The sequence below is a fragment of the Opisthorchis viverrini genome (genome assembly GCF_000715545.1).
Source record: "Opisthorchis viverrini unplaced genomic scaffold opera_v5_102, whole genome shotgun sequence".
In the NCBI taxonomy this organism is placed as follows: Eukaryota; Metazoa; Platyhelminthes; class Trematoda; order Opisthorchiida; family Opisthorchiidae; genus Opisthorchis; species Opisthorchis viverrini.
This window is the reverse complement of record NW_008751761.1, coordinates 607,596-624,387: the sequence shown is the minus strand read 5'-3', so window position 1 is coordinate 624,387 and position 16,792 is coordinate 607,596. Positions and strand designations below refer to the sequence as shown.

Below are 16,792 nucleotides of genomic sequence, written 5' to 3'. Positions count from 1 at the left end.
TGTGGGGTGTGGCTGTGTACGGCAGTGAAGCATCGGTGTTGAACACTGATGTCATGCTGTCGATCATGATGATGATGATTAGTCACTTCGTGACACCGATGCTTCACTGCCGTACTGTAGCAGCTGGAACGTATGTACCCTTGCTACATAGCTTGTTGCTGATAAACTGACTGATTCACGGTACCTACGTTCAGCTGTTCAGCCGTAGTACCCTTTCGGTGCCTAACTGCCATGCCACCAGAAGGAAGCATGAGGGCCAGGATACTACCAGGTTGCCCAAGCCTAGATAGGGGAAGGAGTCAGTCAGAGGTCGGGTTCGAACCACGAACCTTCTGGTACCTACGGACAGTGCTGAACGATTGCTTCTACACACTGACTGCAAACTTTTTAATTACTGCTTTTTTCCGAAGTCGTCCGGTCGTGTGGTGACCTCTAATGTACACAAATTCACCACATCGTGATCAGTTGCCGATGGCGCTTGTCACGAATTGACTGTCGCTTGCCTTGCAAAAATTGTATGGATTCTGGCCATGCACTCGTCTGGAGTCGCTTCCCTTTTTTCCAGGACCGCCTAAACGGCGGACAAGTTGCTTTTCGGCCGAGAGGCTGGCAGATTCCGATGTTGGAAGAATTTATTAAAATCCTCTTCTAGACCCTTTTCCAACTGCTATATCGTCGCATTAGAACGAGGGCTCCATATCTTTACACACTATCAGTAGTTATACCTCTAACACGATGCTCCTAGGTCCACTTAAGCACTGGATATCAGACTGATTGAACCCCGGAGAAATATCACCGCCGGTTCTGAATAAATTTAACGCCAAGTGAAAGTGAGCGTGCGCGCCGACCATGAGGCCTGGTGGACACGAAAGGCCAAGGAAAACGAAGAAGTATAAATAACCGGAAATGTTAGAAAATTGGTTCAGTTGATCCGTGAAACAGGCTCCGAAAACTGGCGGTTAGTGAAACCAATAAGGCCAAGTGATGCAGTTATCGCGGATGAAGAGGGACGCCTCGATCACCGGACCGAGCACTTTGAACGTTTCTCGTGGCCACCTGCTGTCACTAATGTGAATCTTGGTATTTTATGACTGCATATGTTCTCTCAAATGCCTCCGAGCTTCTGGATCGGATGACTTCCCAACCACAATGTTCAACGATGAGGGTGAAGTCTTCAGTTAGCGCTTGTCTGATCAGTTGACACCCATTTGGAGAAAGGTGACTCTCCCAGACAATGTGAGGATGGGTAGCACTACCCATTTACAAAAAGGGGCGCCTAATGGGTGCGGTAATCACAAGATGGTCAGCTTTCCTCCATTTGTAATGAGATTGTGGTCGCCACTTTTCCTTCGCCGCCTTTTGGTCGTCCGTGAAGCAGTTCCTCAAGATCAGCAAGCTGGATTCCGGTCGTTCTGTTGGCCAAATCTTCATACTTCGTTAGGTGAGAGGACAATGTCATACGTATAAGTGATCCACAATTTTACTATTCCTGGATTCCCAAACTGTGTTTGACTCAGTTGACCAGTCTGTTCTCCTTAACACTTGCCCGGCAACAATGCACCGGAAGTTTGTGACTTGCGGGGTTGTTAGGGTAACTGGAGAGCTCTGCAAAACCTTCAGTACACAGTGTTCCCGACAAGGATGTCCACTCTCTCCATTCCTACTTGATTTCATGATCCTCGAGAAAGCGGAACGAACGCTGGGATACCTTCAAAACCGTGGTGTGCAAATGGCCTCTGATGATCTGGGAAGTACAGGCGACGTAATTCTCGAAGAGAAGGCGCCTTTTGGCATACGCTTTATGCAAAGAAGTCGGGTCCGAACCACAGACTTACCGGTCATTAACTTCGTGCTTTGGCCACTGAGTCATCTCGTTCCCAAGACGTCGGGTGAACAGAGGCACATAGACGACTATCAACGGGTATTCAGTGGGTGTCATACTTTGCACCCACAAAGTGTATGCTCATACGCCTGCATATGCAGTCACTGAACACATCACTTAGAACTGAAGGAGAGGTATTCTAGTTTGTTGGATGTTTTATTTATTGAATTTGTCTGAGCTCCGATTGTATTGTAACAGATGAGGCCAATTCATGAATCTCTAAGACTCAGGTCGAGTTTTCTGATTTGAGACACCTGAGGTGGCTTATCCCCGAATCTCAAGGGACATGTGCCCAGGCTATATCACGGGCTGTTTTCGTGGCTAGCCACTTTGAGCAGCCGAACTAAGACATCTTCAGGTCTTCGGCGACCGTTGTCTCAGTTATTATAGGCTGGTGTCGCCGAATCCGCAGATGGACAGCTAGAAAATAAGTTTTAGGTTGTGCGACTGTGACTTCAGTCGAGGAATATGCCCAACATAAAAGCTGTGGTGGTTTGCTCATGTATTATGCATGCCGAACCATCGTTTGCCCAAGAGAGTGCTGCTTTCCGTGCCTAATTCTTGAAGGTGGCCTTGACCTGGCCGATAGGAACAAAATTGATTTTGGGGAATCTGATTATTCCATTGAGGAACTGTCTTCCAGGATGAAATCCAAGCATTCCATCCCTGAGCGTTTGGAGACGCTACAGGACGTGGCTGCTAATGGACGTCAACGGTGTTGTTGGTTTTTTTATATCTAGATTGCCTAAATGAGTATCTGAGGGTGTAGGTACCTCAGAATAATCTTGGCAGGCTAGTTCTAAGTGCCTCCCATGTTCACTTTTGTTCTCCACGAAAAGGGTTTCGCGTACACTATGGTTGTACATCGTCGAAGAATCAATTTTGAACACTGACAGTTCGTCGGCGATAGTGATGATGAAAACGGTGATGGTGAGATCCAGAGCCGTGTGCGTGTTCGGAAACGCCACTGGCGGAATTTTCTGCGTCATGTTTTGCCTTTGTCTCGTCCCAGTTGTGGCCATTGTCATCCGAAGGGGCAGTTGTAATGCACTGCATACTAGGCATTGATATGTGTCCCTAGCTTGTAACCCAACGTTTTTCTGCAGCTAGTTTGTGGAGTTTGTAGAGTTCACCGGGTAAGTTTAATAGAGATGTGCGGCGAACGAGAGCGCGATTTCAATCGACTTGTGTATTCCAGAGCAATCAGCAGTCATGGATGGGAACGTGCCTCAGGTAGCTGTTGGCGATTTGGTCGGTCTGACTCCAAGGTTACTCCGCCGTTTTAGGTGACGCCAGGCAACGCAACGACACCCACTGCATCTGACGCCAGCGCTGCTGAAAAGCAGCTGGATGTCCGTTGTGAGACTTTCACCATCATCATTGCGTTTTTCGCTCAGGGTAAACATACCACCAGGGCGTTCTTGTAATGAACTGAGGCGTCTGCAGCAAGCTATCATGACTATATCCCAGCTTTTCGTATTGAGAACTGACAGTCAAATGATCCAACAACATCTGTTTGAATGGTGTGAAGGAATTTGGGATGGACATCGGTGGACAAAGAAGTGTAAAAAGATAAAAAGATAAAGCGTTCAGCTGTAGCACCCTTCCGGTGCCTAGCTGCCATGCCACCCGAAGGGAGCACGAGGGCTGGGATACTGCCAGGTTGCCCAAGCCTAGACAGGGGAAGTCGAGTGGCGGAGGTCGGATTCGAGCCGCGGACCTTCAGGTTAGTAATCCGCGCTCTAACCACTTCGGCCATCTCGCCCCCGACAAAGAAGCGTGCGGGCAAATGATACTTCCCGGTTGCTCAGGTGGAGGAAGAGGGCTCAGTTGAAGTACCCCACCTTGAGCCTTTGGCTCGAGCGTCTAACCCACAGAGCGGCGAGGGGTGTAGGGTTTTGTTTAATGTCCATTCCATCATCCTCGACAGCATGAGATCACTGTTCAACACCGATGCTTCACTGCCCTAGGGTCCCTTCCCCTAGTTTTAACTCAATAGTCTGACCCAAGAGATAGCAGGCAGTAGAATTTCCTTTGGAGACCCTGCATAGACCCAACAGTCTAACCTTCTAGGCCGCTGACGGCTGGCCTAACCCTGGGGCGCAAGGAGTAAACTATTACAGACTCCTAATGTAACTGTTTACGGCAGGTGCCTTTTGAGCAGCACCTGACTCTGGTTTCAAAAGTACTGAATAATCCGCCGGCGGTCCCGGTCAACCGCTGGGCGATTGGAGTGTGTGATTTTTAGGGCCGGCCTTCGGGAGAAGACAGCATCGCTGCCTCCATAAATATGAGCATGGTCGTCGTCTGCGGACAACACCTTACTGCCTTCATACTGTTATTGCAGACGACAGCACGAATTTACGGACTCGTAGTACGGAGTCTTCGTTTTGGACTAGGGGATGGTCAGTTCAGCGAATCTCATACGAAGAGCGTTCAATATTTCCATCGGAGCGAACCACCGGATCATCTACAGTACCCACAATAGCAGTCTGTCGGCCCACTTGCCTGAGTTCTTATGTTAAAGGCCGCAATAATAATAGGAGAACGGGACTTGAATAGCGGAAGCTGAGCAGCAGATGTGAGTGGTGGCATGCACCACGTGTGCCTGAGTGACGAGCCCACATTTGGGATCTACATAAGAGTAGTTGTTAAGAAGGACGGGCCTGAGGTTAGGAGATAATGATAAAGAAAGCTGAAAGGCGTCAGCATTTGATGTTATCGCTTATCCACCCTGATCTACGCAGCGAATAGAGCGGTCAGGCTCAGACCACTACGCAACGACCGATGTGACCTGAAGTCACTCTTACCTGTAAAGTTCATGTTTGCGTGGGGACCGATGTAGTGCCAGGACATCCAAGCTCCACAGGATGACTAGGTTCATCAACCAAACCGTTTGATTTAGAGGCCGGTGATCGGAAATGTAGCCATGGAAGCTGTCGTAACCCTCCGACGCGGACATGGAGGTTGATGTTTTTTATTTAATTGAGATTTTGTCCTGTGTTTGAAGCCAATGTATGCTGCGAAGCCGAGAAGAGCTGCACAACTGCTTCATTCTTATTGAGAATCATCAGTAGTGCGAAACACCAGTAGAGATTTTCGGACTGCCGACCTTCCTGTCACAGCCTTTCTGTCACGAACGTCTGGTCAGCACAGATTAGACAGGACATAGCACCGCTCATCCTTTAGTCACGGGAACCATGTCACGTGGTCACCTATTGACTAGCTGCTAGACGACTGTTCAGATGTCTTTTAACTTAACTTCTCGAGGGCCTTCTTCAGATTGCAGCACTACATTCATCTGCCTTAACTAGCTCCCTACACTGTCAACGGCTGCTCAACTGGAACATGTCACAACCTTTGTCAGCCCTCTGTGCAGTGTTCCAAGGCTCATTCTTCATCAACGACCTGCTAATATCAGTTCAGATACCACCTATCTGTGGACGCTCCAAGCTCTGAAGCGTCGTTCGCCCTCCGGAATTTCAGAAGGTCCTTTGACAGCCTACGGCTGGCCACAAGCGAGTGTGTCAGATTCTGCCTTTACGCCATTCTAGCCTTTGAGTGTATAATTTGGGCCCGCATAACTTACATGCGGCAGAGATGGGCGTATGAGCTATTGTCCAGCAGGGTTTGGGGAAGTGCTGCACAGCCTGGTATCCGTTTCATACCTGTAAGGTGTAAAGTGCTACTACAAGATTGGGTGGAATGAAGTGCAGTTCTCATGCTTGCAAGTGAACCGATCGATGTGGTAGACAAGTTCGTCTACCTGGGCAGCGGTGTAAGTCCCGGAGGACCGGCGAAAAACGAAGTCACTCCGAATTGAAAAGACCAGGTCTCCGTTGGTCAAACTCCGACACTTTTGGCGGCGACGTTCAGAAGGGTAGAAAAAGTCAACGTTTATGGTCTAACCATCAATGACATGGCTCTCCCTTTACCCACATCATCTCCGGTGAATTAAGTCGTAGTGGCTGAACTCAATGTAACTTTGGTCATTGTAGAGAGAAATACACCACTAGTAAGTACTGGCACTCATTTGTTTTTATCGTTCAGCTGTAACACCCCTGCCCAGCTACCATACACCCGAAGGAAGCACGAGGGCTGGAATACTACCACGTCGCCCAAACCTAGATAGGAGAAGCCGAGATGCATATGTCCGGTTCGAACCACGGAGCTTCTGGTCAGTAAATTTGTACTCTAACCACTGAGCCATCTCGCCCTCTACTGGCACTCGACTATCTAAGTAACCTTGGTACATAATTTGGAGCCGTTTGAATTGAAAACGTATTGGGCTTTATTATTGGCACCCCTATAAAGTTTCTTCAAGGCCCCTTTGTTTTATTATTATTATTATTATTAATGTTACTATTAGACGGACTCGGGTACGCAGATGATGGGCGTGAAATTTTCGATGATAACGACGAGGATGAGGCGGTAGATGACCGTGGTCGGCGGCCAAAACGCAGTAACAAGACCCAATCTCACTCGAAGAAGACGCGCTTGAATCCGGATATCAGGGCGACGGAATCAGCACCACTGCGGCCAGTTGTGGGGCGGGATATTCGTAGTCTGTTTGCTGCCTCTTCTGCTCAGAACTCATCCACGAAAAAGCGTAAGGTGAGTTCAATTACCGCGGGCATATAATCTCAGCATGCCTGCATCTAACTCATTTTTTCTTCAATATAACCCCATCTGCCTTCAAAGTTTGTATCCACGAGCCCCAGAAACCTTGTTTGGTTCAGTCTAATGGGGTTCAATGGTACCTTGCCAAGCAGCATATTCTACCAACGGTGGGTCTCATCAGATCTCAGTCAAAATGGTCCGTCCGTTCTTCCGAACTCGTACCATTTTGTATTCAACGAAACCCACGCATTTGTATACCAGTTTGGTTCTGACGGGAGACTCACCTGGAACCCAGCTGAACCTCTCGTTACCTTATGATTTTTTTAAGCAACTGAATCTGCTAGTAATCTCAGCCTGTCCAGCTGTTTATTTTGAACCACTTTTGTCTTCTCAGTCAGATTTCTATCAGATGTATCTTTTACCTGGCTATGTTTTCGAGGCGCGAATTGGATAATCTTTCCATCCTCATCCAATCTGCATCAACAGCACACTAGTTATTCGGAATGAAACGATGGATCGTCATGCTGGGCCTACCATTTCCGCGGAATGCCGCTATCTGTTTACGTTGGTGGCACATAGTAGCCTATCCTCAAACGTCACTATTGCTCACAACACTTTGCTGTTCATGTTCTTTGTGGAGAATCATCGTCGTCAACAGCAGGACATTGTGGAAAACAGTCCTACGTCGTTACTGACACATGCTCCGCAAGGCGTATGTCACTATAAATGCCGTGCTTGCGCTCACAGCCGCACCGGACTCGGTTGGATAGAGTACGAATATGTGTGGTGGGGGCTGGAAGGATGCGAGCTACTTTAAAGGTACATGAACGATGAGTCGCCAAAGCTTCAGCTTTGCTGAGCGGAGAAATGATATGGAAAACTGGGTTTGTCAAGGTGTGACTTTTGTCAGTCCAAAGGCTCTATACTCTTCACGGTTCGCTTTCCTGGCCACCTATTATGAGGTCTTGATGGTATTAGGCTGTCAATACCATTTAAAACTACCTGCTTCGGTATCACCTGCCTCAAGAGGGAGCCAGTGACAGCTTCTTAGCTCTTGTAGTGTTGTTCCGGTAACCACACCACATTGAATCTAGACTTAACCCCAATAGGAAGGTCTCGTGGCGCTTATAACCCAGAGTCGCGTTTTTCAGGTGGCTCGCAACAAACAGAGTTTCCTGCCTCACTGTTAAGCTTGTTGAAGTTTACTGGGACAGAGCAGAAAAATTGATGATAATTGTCCTGACTTGACAGAAAATCAGCAAAACACGTCACCAGGAACGGCAATCCGAATAGGTGAGCAGCCAGGACTGCCAATCCGCTGATAGGGTCAATTCCTCTAGCCAGTTTTTCACGTTTCTGTCTTAATTGGTTACAACGCTCGGGTTAGCAGTGTTCTTCCGGACGAATTTATCTCTGACGATGACGAGGGCGAGGACTTTCTTATCGTTATTCACAAGGAGTTTTTGACGTAGTACCTCTCGGATAAACTGTTCTTTGCTAGGAGTTCACATCCCTTTGTCGGCTTTTTTGGAGGCACCAACATAATAGTGTACTAGGTACGTGAGAAAACGACGAATTACCTAACAACTATTGCGGATACAAAGTCACACAACACAAAACAAAGTATTTGGAAATGATACGAGTGGTATGGCTGAAGAGAACTAAAGCAGGACTAGGTACTACTGATCGACCGCGTTTCCTACCAATCAAGGTACCAGTCCCACCAAGTTTGGAACCTTGATTGTTCGGCTGACTGGCATACGAGGTGAAAGAATCCTCGCAATTTTGGATTACACCCAACTGCGAATACATCAGTAATGGTATGTTAGTGGGTATGAGATTGAAATTTTGAGGCTGCTCGGTTGTGTCGTAAAAGTAACGATTTGGTTGATGCTCCTGATTTCGACCTCCACTAAGAACCACATGGAACAGCTTCCACGGATAGTCCCCTTTGGAATCGACCACAATAAGAGAACCTTTTTTGGTCAAGGTTTCGTTCTGTAAGTGAAGCCACTTTATGCTGAAGAGCTGAAGAACTATTTTCATGGAGTTTCGAACCCACGATCTCCTGAAGGATGAGCGGCGCTATATCCTCTCATTGATAGCTGATCATAGTGCTGATCAGCTCCTCGTGGCCGTACGATTAATCGTACAGACTACTGGCCAGGAAGCCGCGGATTGGAATCTCCCTTGAGTTTCGTGAGATGCACACTGCTGATGATTCCCAGTTGGGATGGAACTACTATACGTTTCTTCTCAGCTTTTCAGCACACACTGGCTCCACTCACAGGCATAATCTCAGTTGAAAGATCCAAAATCTCATACTTACAGCTTATCCTCATTACCTAATCCCACATTCCGTCCCATTCCCGCCGGTACTTCGAATACCGACGCCCAACATGCTGATCCTACATGGTGCAATTTAGGCATGGGGGCGAGGTGGCCAAAGTGATTGGAGTGCGAATTTACTGACCGGAAGGTCCGTGGTTCGAACCCGACCTCTGCCTCTCGAATTCCCCTGTCTAGAATTGGGCAGTCTGGTAGTATCCCAGCCCTCGTGCTTCTCTCGGGTGGCATGGCGGCTAGGCACCGAAAGGGCTGAACGAATATGAATAATGATAAATAATCCAGGCAAAGGCTGTGCATCATGTCTTATTTGACAGAGGAGATAGGGCGATACATACGAGTGCATTGTAGCCACGCTGCCGCATCTTGTTTGACCAGTGGTGCAGCTAGTTACTTCAAGGTCACCGGCGTGTAAGTAACTGCCCGTATTGTGTATTGACTACTGAACTCATAATGACTTCTTAAAGACGGTTTAGTAGCAGTGGGGAAATTTCAGCATTCCTCCACGCAACTCCGCGTTGGTATTCTCCATGGTGGGCCTGCAATGTCAAATTCGGATACATTCCACTCTAATGGGAGGTCAATAGGTTGGGCTCGAACCACGGACCTTACGATCACTAACTTCGCACCTTAACCATTGAGCCATCTTAAGCTGTTTTTCGACGGATACTTCGGCCCATAATTTCGGTCACAATAGGGTAAGGGGAATTAATTGCGATTAGGTTGCCTGTACCGTAGTTTTATCGATTCACACTCAGCAGTTAATCAGTCCTTTGCTTTGGTTCCCTTCTTTGGTACGAGCTCTCGGCGTCTCTCAAGATTTCGTGGAAAAGCCACGCACGTTAGAGACGTTTCAGTTTAGTGAATTATTTGGAGACTGTACTCTACTCGTCCGCTTTGTTTGGACGTTTGCTTACAGGAACCCATAGAAGCAACTGTCGATCCCAACCTGGATGACCTGTTGGCTGAATTGGAGTGTAACGACTCCGTACCGGGGAAAAGTGATGTTGTACCTCCACTTTCTCGTCCTACCAGACCTCATAAAGTTAAATCACGGAGGACCGTCCCCAGTCAACCTTTCCAGAGCTCTGAAGAGGATCAGCTCGCAGAGGAGTTGGAGAATTCCGATGTGATTGATGTGGGCAGTCATCGCGAGCCGATGACCAAGAAGCATAGTACTCGCACTCCTGTTGTAGAAGCAAAACAAAAGAAACCCGTATCTGATGTCATACCCCTGCCAAAACCGCGCGTGACAAATCCGTTTTCGACTGAGAAACAACCGAAACCGAGAGCTGCTCCAGCGACTACTGAAACGGTCACGGATGATACTGCTGGTATGTTTGAGTCTTTAGAACCCATATACTACCAAAACTTGATATCCCATTACTCTCCAAAACTCTGAGTGTCCCTAGTCCAATTATCGGTGACCTGGTTGCGTTCTCTAGTTATTGAGCTATTCTCCAGACTTGGCGATTGATTTGGTCTGTTGCCTGGACCTTTACCTAGACATCTTCGACAGCAGTTGGATGGTTAGCATCTGAATCAGATTTACGCCAGTGGTCAAACCACAAGCGTACAGTTAGACGGGCTGTTAGGAACCAGATGTGGTTCCGCCTGTCGAACAGACAGAAGCATGTTGCAATTCATCAGCTAGCCTAAGCATGTTGACATAACTACGAGCACTGGCATCAGTTACATGTTTATCATGAAGTCGCCGGTGTGGATTCCCTCTAGTTTGAACGAAGTGCTGCGTTTCGCGCACTACAACACTCTACTGATGTACCCGAGGATCAGCAACCGGCGCATTGTCAGGGGGCTAACGGATAGCTCGCCCGTATTATCCCACTAGTTGTACTATGTTGTCCTTAGAGTGACCTTGTTTGGAAGATGCCGATTAGAAAATGGAACGTATGTACTTCGGTTGTACTTTTAGCAGGTAGGCTGGTGAGTACACCGTGGACCGATTCTACGAAGACGTCTGCAGCGATACGCCGACAGTAAGTTTTGTCGCTTACCAGCAACATCTCTTGGAATCTAATGTAGGCGAGGCCACTCACCTCACTGCGCTTGCTGTAGTTGTATGCGTAGTTTAGTTGTGAGTACCGCGTCAATCCTACCCACACTTACTCTGGTTGGGTCAACCCTTTCCTCCACTTTGGTGTCCAGGTTCTACGGTCACTTTTACCTAATGACCCTGATCCTATAGGAGTTACTTCGCAACTTTCAAATTGTTTAGTCTCATACCTAATTCCAGTAGGTTACGCCTACCGTTGAACATTTTTCGTATACTGGTAGTGTACTCATAGCTTTTCCCCCACCCCCCGAGGATTTTCTGACAAATGGTGGAGTTGGCGTTCAGTGAATTGTTCATATTACCTTTTATACGACTTTATTCTCTCAGCCTCCCCGGAGCCGGATACTGTTATGACTGAGATGGAAGTTAGCGTCGCCGACTTTGACGATGATTTTGACGTTCCTGATGAATCATCCAAACCAAAACCGGAGCCCATATCCCAACCAACCTCGGACGAGTTGATAAAAGCCGTCAAACCTGACCAACCATCGATTAGTTGGCTTGCAGCAGAGAGTGAAGCAACTAAACTGATGGAAGATTCTGATTGGAACGATGAGCTCACGACTGCCTCGGTTACCGCAGACGATGGGCTGCATTTCTACTGGTTCGATGCATACGAGGACAGTCGCCATCAGCCAGGTTAGTTTATTTTGGTTGTAACCCCTTTTTTGATAGATACTCATAACATTTTAAAAGACCAAGAGGTATTGGCCAGTTCTGCGGAGCCGCGTTTATACTTGCATATCAAAAATCAGGCTTTCAGCAGCGTACCGAATACAACCATTGAGCAGCACCTGCTGTGACGTATGGTTTTCTGCGCGCAGTTCGGGGTGCTGCAGACAGCCTGATAAAAGCGATGTGGTCGATGTTATCGCCTTGCCAATCGACCTCTTGGTTGACTGGGTAATGCACCAAGGGATCAATGGGCAGATATTGGATAGTATAACGTATCGATAGACTGTGGATCACCGCAGTCCACGGCAAGTCCACAGTGGACTCTGTCAGTATAATTATAGCGGCGGACTAGGAATCTGCGTCCAGACTAGGGTCAGTTTGACAACCATATTCTCTCGTATACGACCAGTTGTTGTGATGGAGGTGGCCTGTTCATGAGTTCACGTATCGCCTTCCGAAGTTCTAAGCCAAAGACTAGATCATGACCGGTTTGAATGTTATCCTCTTCGTGTTTGTGCCCCTGAACTGCGTGCTATATCACCGAAAGAAGATCATTTGGAAGACGAAGGGTTGAACCTATATCCTTGCCATCAACCTTCTTATGCCTGCGAAAACTGACGGTTACTCGTTTCGGATACCCGTATGCTGGTGGTTTCTGGCCAGTGGTTGCGGTCCCAAGATCACGCGGAGAGTAACATAGACCAACGTTCTTGGATTCGCCCATCAGGCCCGCTTCCAACCGCCAAATACCAACGAAGTTTGAGCAGTCCATATCCCTACCAAGATATGTATTGTTGTCTTGAAGGTCAGTCGTGCTGTCGCTGTTTTCGTTTGGACTTTGCGATTCAGCAGCATTTCAACTTTATACATTCTGCGGGTTACACCACAAAAAAATAAAAAAAGATCGTTCAGCTGTGGTACCCTTTCGGTGCCTAGCTGCCGTGCCACACGAAGGAGGCACGAGAGCTGGGATACTGCCAGGTCGCCCAAGCCTAGATAAGGGAAGTAGAGAGGCAGAGGTCAGGTTCGAACCACGGACCTTCCGATCAGCAAATTTGCGCTCAAACCACTTGGCCCCCTGTTACACCACAAGGATGTCACAGGTGAACTGAACCGATTTTTCCCTCTCTAGCTGATCAGACTCAGTTTAGTTCATTTTGGTTTGCAAGCTGTGAAACGTGTTCCGCTGTATGCTGATTCGAGCCACATTAGTTTAGTTAATCGAGGGTAAGAAGTAACGGGGGACATCCATGCATTGGCAGTGGCCCACCGGTCGAAGTGCGATGCTACCGGGAGGTAGGAAGATGGTTCTAAGCCAATTCTGGCTTTTCACTTACCGTCTGTTTTCCCTCATAATATACTGGTGGTAATTGCTTGCAGAGTTGATTGACGTAGCTCGGTTTCACAGCCTTCCATTTGTTGTTGTTTAGTGAATCGATCAGTGTAGTAAAACGAGTTGGCGTGATATACTCGCATCAAACATGCCTCAATATTTTCCCATGACTATTTTGCGCTTACTTTCACTTCAGGTGTTGTCTACCTTTTCGGGAAGATCAAGGACTCACAGCGTCCAGGAAAATTCATCAGTTGTTGTCTTCGTGTGAAAGATTTGGAACGACGTATCTTTCTGCTCCCGAGACCGGAACTGGTGAGTACTGCGGTTCGATCCAACTGTTCATGAGATGCTGAGCTTGTTATTTTTTCCGCGTGTTTCCTAGGGACATTGACATACCTATCTTCTTGTTCTCTCTGTCGAAAGTAGACCTGATACGATACTTTCGGGCTACCTACTGAATTAGCCTGTTTTTCTGACCCTGTTGTACTTTGGTGGTGTCATGCAGGATGATGCAAACCCTTGGCCGGATCTCGCGAACCTTAGCCACGACAACTGGTGAGCGTAAGGAGCCTGAGCGCTTGATCCTTTGAGTGTGTAACCTCTACGCATCCGCCGGCCAGTTTGTGCAGCCGCTGAATTTGATTCGAGATGTAATTCTCGGTCTTACAAGCTTTTGATCAATCCACCTGATTAGTCATTGGTCCTCGCAGGCCACCTGAAGCAAACCGGGGGTTTGAAGTTCACGTTAAAGGTGAAAATGTGACCGTATCCTGAGGAGGTGAGCTCTGGCATCCTTCATCACTAGTGATCCGTCATCCTGTTTATGGGAGATCAATGTCGTAATTGTATTGCTAGAACGGCAGGTTTTTTGTTTCGTGACCAGTGAAAACAGGTAGTCTGTTGGAATGTTTGCCTTCTGAGAACCACAGAACTCAAGTAATCTCGGAAAGCAGCTTATCGGACGCAGCAAGCGTCGAAACGTCCGCACTACAGGTAACAATCAGAAGTTTTGATAGCTTTCACCGTAGAAGAGAGGCCAATTTGGACTGGGGGCGAGAATCACTGCACAGCTGTGCGCTTCCTAGGGCTTTCAGCATAGGTTGGTCTCACCTGTAAGATGGGGCATATCATAGTTTCAAAATCTTAAGCTACTACCAAACCATAAGTAGTCTGCTCAAAAAGGAAAACATCTCATCGGTTGCTTGGGTCTTCCGCGCTCGAAGTCGTCACTCGAGGAGTCCGCCACCACGTGACCACGTGATGTGTTTTGTCTGGTTGAGGAATGATTGATGCTATATCCCACCTGAATACGAGTTACTCAAACTGCTGTTCGGTCGTTCGTGGCCGAACGGTGTAGTCTTGAAGCACTAGCAATGAGGTGCATTCTGTCTGCTCAGCGCAGAGTTACGATGTGTTTTGTCTGGTTGAGGAATGATTGGTGCTATATCCCACCTGAGTACGAGTTACTCAAACTGCTGTTCGGCCGTTCGTGGCCGAACGGTGTAGTCTTCAAGCACTAGCAATGAGGTGCACTCTGTCTGCTCAGCACAGAGTTACCAATCTCCTCGTACTGCGAGAATTATTTCTGGAATGCAGTTAACTGATATGAGTTCAGGTGATCATCAAACCGAGTGAACTAGCCGCCTGTGTGCATGAAAAATCGTCTAACTAGATGTGAAAGAGTGCGCGTAAACAAGTAAAATGCCGGGGACAATCGATACGAGAAGGTCGTGTCATAAATAAGGTAAAAGTGGAAAAATGGAAACGTTACACCTTGTCATTGTTAAGTCAAAACCTGTGGTCTGTGAGCTAGTCTAAGTCCTCTGACTCTCATGTGCTTCGAATTTACCATCGCCCAGTCACATGTAGTCAAAGCGTGCTCACGTCAGTGGTTGATCCACTGGGTCGTTGTTCAACCAGCCTAATGTTTGGCACTCTTAGGCGTCCGCCTCTAATACCGATGAGCCACTAGTGAGTCAGTCTCTTTTTATCGCCCCGAATCGGACAGACATTCCTTGTTAACTCCACCATTAGCGGGGAGGTATTTTCCAAAACTACCGGACTTCAAAAAGGAGACGGTTCTCTTTATGTACCCGATTCACCATTCCAGGATAAGGTACGCTACAGCACCACCCCCAAGAAAGGTTATCAAGCGGAAAAGGATAGTTGGTCTTTTCCGAGTGGGGCAGGGTAAAAGGTCGCAGTTCCAGTTGTAGCCGACGGGCAGCGCTGCTGTGGACTTTCCAAAAGATTGGACAATTTTTGGAGGGATCGCTTTTTGAATACTTACTGTATTTGTATTGTCGGAAGCGAGTTCTAAAATTTTTTGTTTCGCCACTCTCATTTGCTTACTCTTGCACCTGGCTGCTGGGCGTATCATCCGCCGTACCGTGTTGTACTCATGACAATTGCATATGAAAAGCAAGCCCCATGTAAGCGGCAGTTTTCTGTGTGGCTGAATCTGGCTTTGTGTTTTTTTGCCAGACTGACGGGGCCGAATCGGGGTCCTTCATGAAAGAGGTTTACACAGAATTTCGGCAAGTTAGTGCAGAGCACAAGGTTGGAAAGTTCCGGTGTAAAGTAAGTCCTGCTTCTTTCCCGTCCATTGTTGTGCTGGCTCATCGGAAAATGTTGTTAATATATCTTTGCTATTCACCACTGTTTGCTCTAACCATGAGCTTCGTTCGCAACATTGTTTCTCCACTGCCTCAGCCTTAGTGGAAATTATGACTTTGTCGAAAGTCCCACCGATGGTACGATAACATCCCTTACGACCAGTGATTTCCTCGCATGAATGTATGAATGAGCTCCAAGTATGCTCAGGAACAACAACCAATAGGAGTGCCCGAGCATTGCTAGTTTACCTTGGATAGTAATGGAATGAAAGAAATCAACTTGGATAATCGGCCTTTCGCTGACCTTGGGCAAGATGGTTCGAACTCCCATAGTTATGTTGCAAGAGTGCGTGATTCCATTTGAACAATGCATCCACCGTAGCCGGCTGCTGACGATGAGATGTCGCCCTTTGCGAAATACACTCACATACCAATTTGGTTTTCATGGGAGACCCGACTGAATCCCGGCTGAACCTTTCGTTTATGAAGTTCTTCAACTAAAAGTGCTGCACTAGGCCGCCTCATGAATCTGATGAACCCCAAAAAGGGTGTGGAGTGTCGAAGAATTTCCAGCAACCTTGTGAGTAGTGTGTTACGTCTGTTTTGCCCTTGTTTAGTGTAGCAACAGCCGAGCACAATTACTTTCGGTCCCGGGCTTTCGCATCGCACAACAGAACGGAGTCTATACGGTAGTTCCTTCAGAGGGAGAGTACTACCTGCAACGGGGTTTTCGGCTCCTCCTTGAGCGGCCTTCTCGAGGAATGGTTTTTGACTAAATTCTGGCTGATGGAGAGGTCACTCCCCACTAGAATGGCCTCTGCTGCATAGTACACAAAATTGTCATCACCTGATTGTGCAGACCAGACCAACATTTCCATACAATCGGACCACCAGCGTAGCCTGGCTAGCGAATTAGTTAGAACGACACTGCAAACACCTCAGAATCTTTGATGATTTGAATATGTGGCGGATCGACTGCTTCCTTTTGCGACTTTATTGAAAACTTCTGTGTCCTTGTTCCCTGGAGCTAACCGGCTCAATGTACGGGGACACTGTCATCCCTCTCTTCATTTCGTGTTATCCATCCGTCCGCGGTTCGAATCCGACCTCCGCCACTCGACTTCCCCTGTCTAGGCTTGGGCAACCTGGCAGTATCCCAGCCCTCCTTCGGGTGGCATGGCAGTTAGGCACCGGAAGGGTGCTACAGCTGAACGCTTTCTTATCCATCTAATTACCGAGATATC

The 16,792-nt window shown here is 47.7% G+C and overlaps 2 protein-coding genes across 2 annotated transcripts in view; one reads left to right on the top strand and one right to left on the bottom strand.

Moving 5' to 3' along the window:
• Positions 1-16,792, top strand: part of T265_05525 (hypothetical protein) — a gene marked incomplete at both ends in the record, with an annotated part of 57,020 nt that overhangs the window by 5,801 nt on the left and 34,427 nt on the right. Inside the window, 5 exons of the mRNA XM_009170559.1 lie at positions 6,252-6,496; positions 9,768-10,182; positions 11,250-11,561; positions 13,127-13,245; positions 15,418-15,513. Coding sequence (XP_009168823.1) covers positions 6,252-6,496; positions 9,768-10,182; positions 11,250-11,561; positions 13,127-13,245; positions 15,418-15,513 — 1,187 coding nt within the window. The remainder of the gene's footprint in view (positions 1-6,251; positions 6,497-9,767; positions 10,183-11,249; positions 11,562-13,126; positions 13,246-15,417; positions 15,514-16,792) is intronic.
• On the bottom strand, positions 12,460-16,619 carry T265_05526 (hypothetical protein; the record flags this gene model as incomplete). The annotated part of the gene is made up of 2 exons (XM_009170560.1): positions 12,460-12,675; positions 16,581-16,619. 2 exons carry the CDS (start codon positions 16,617-16,619, stop codon positions 12,460-12,462), a joined length of 255 nt encoding a protein of 84 aa, XP_009168824.1.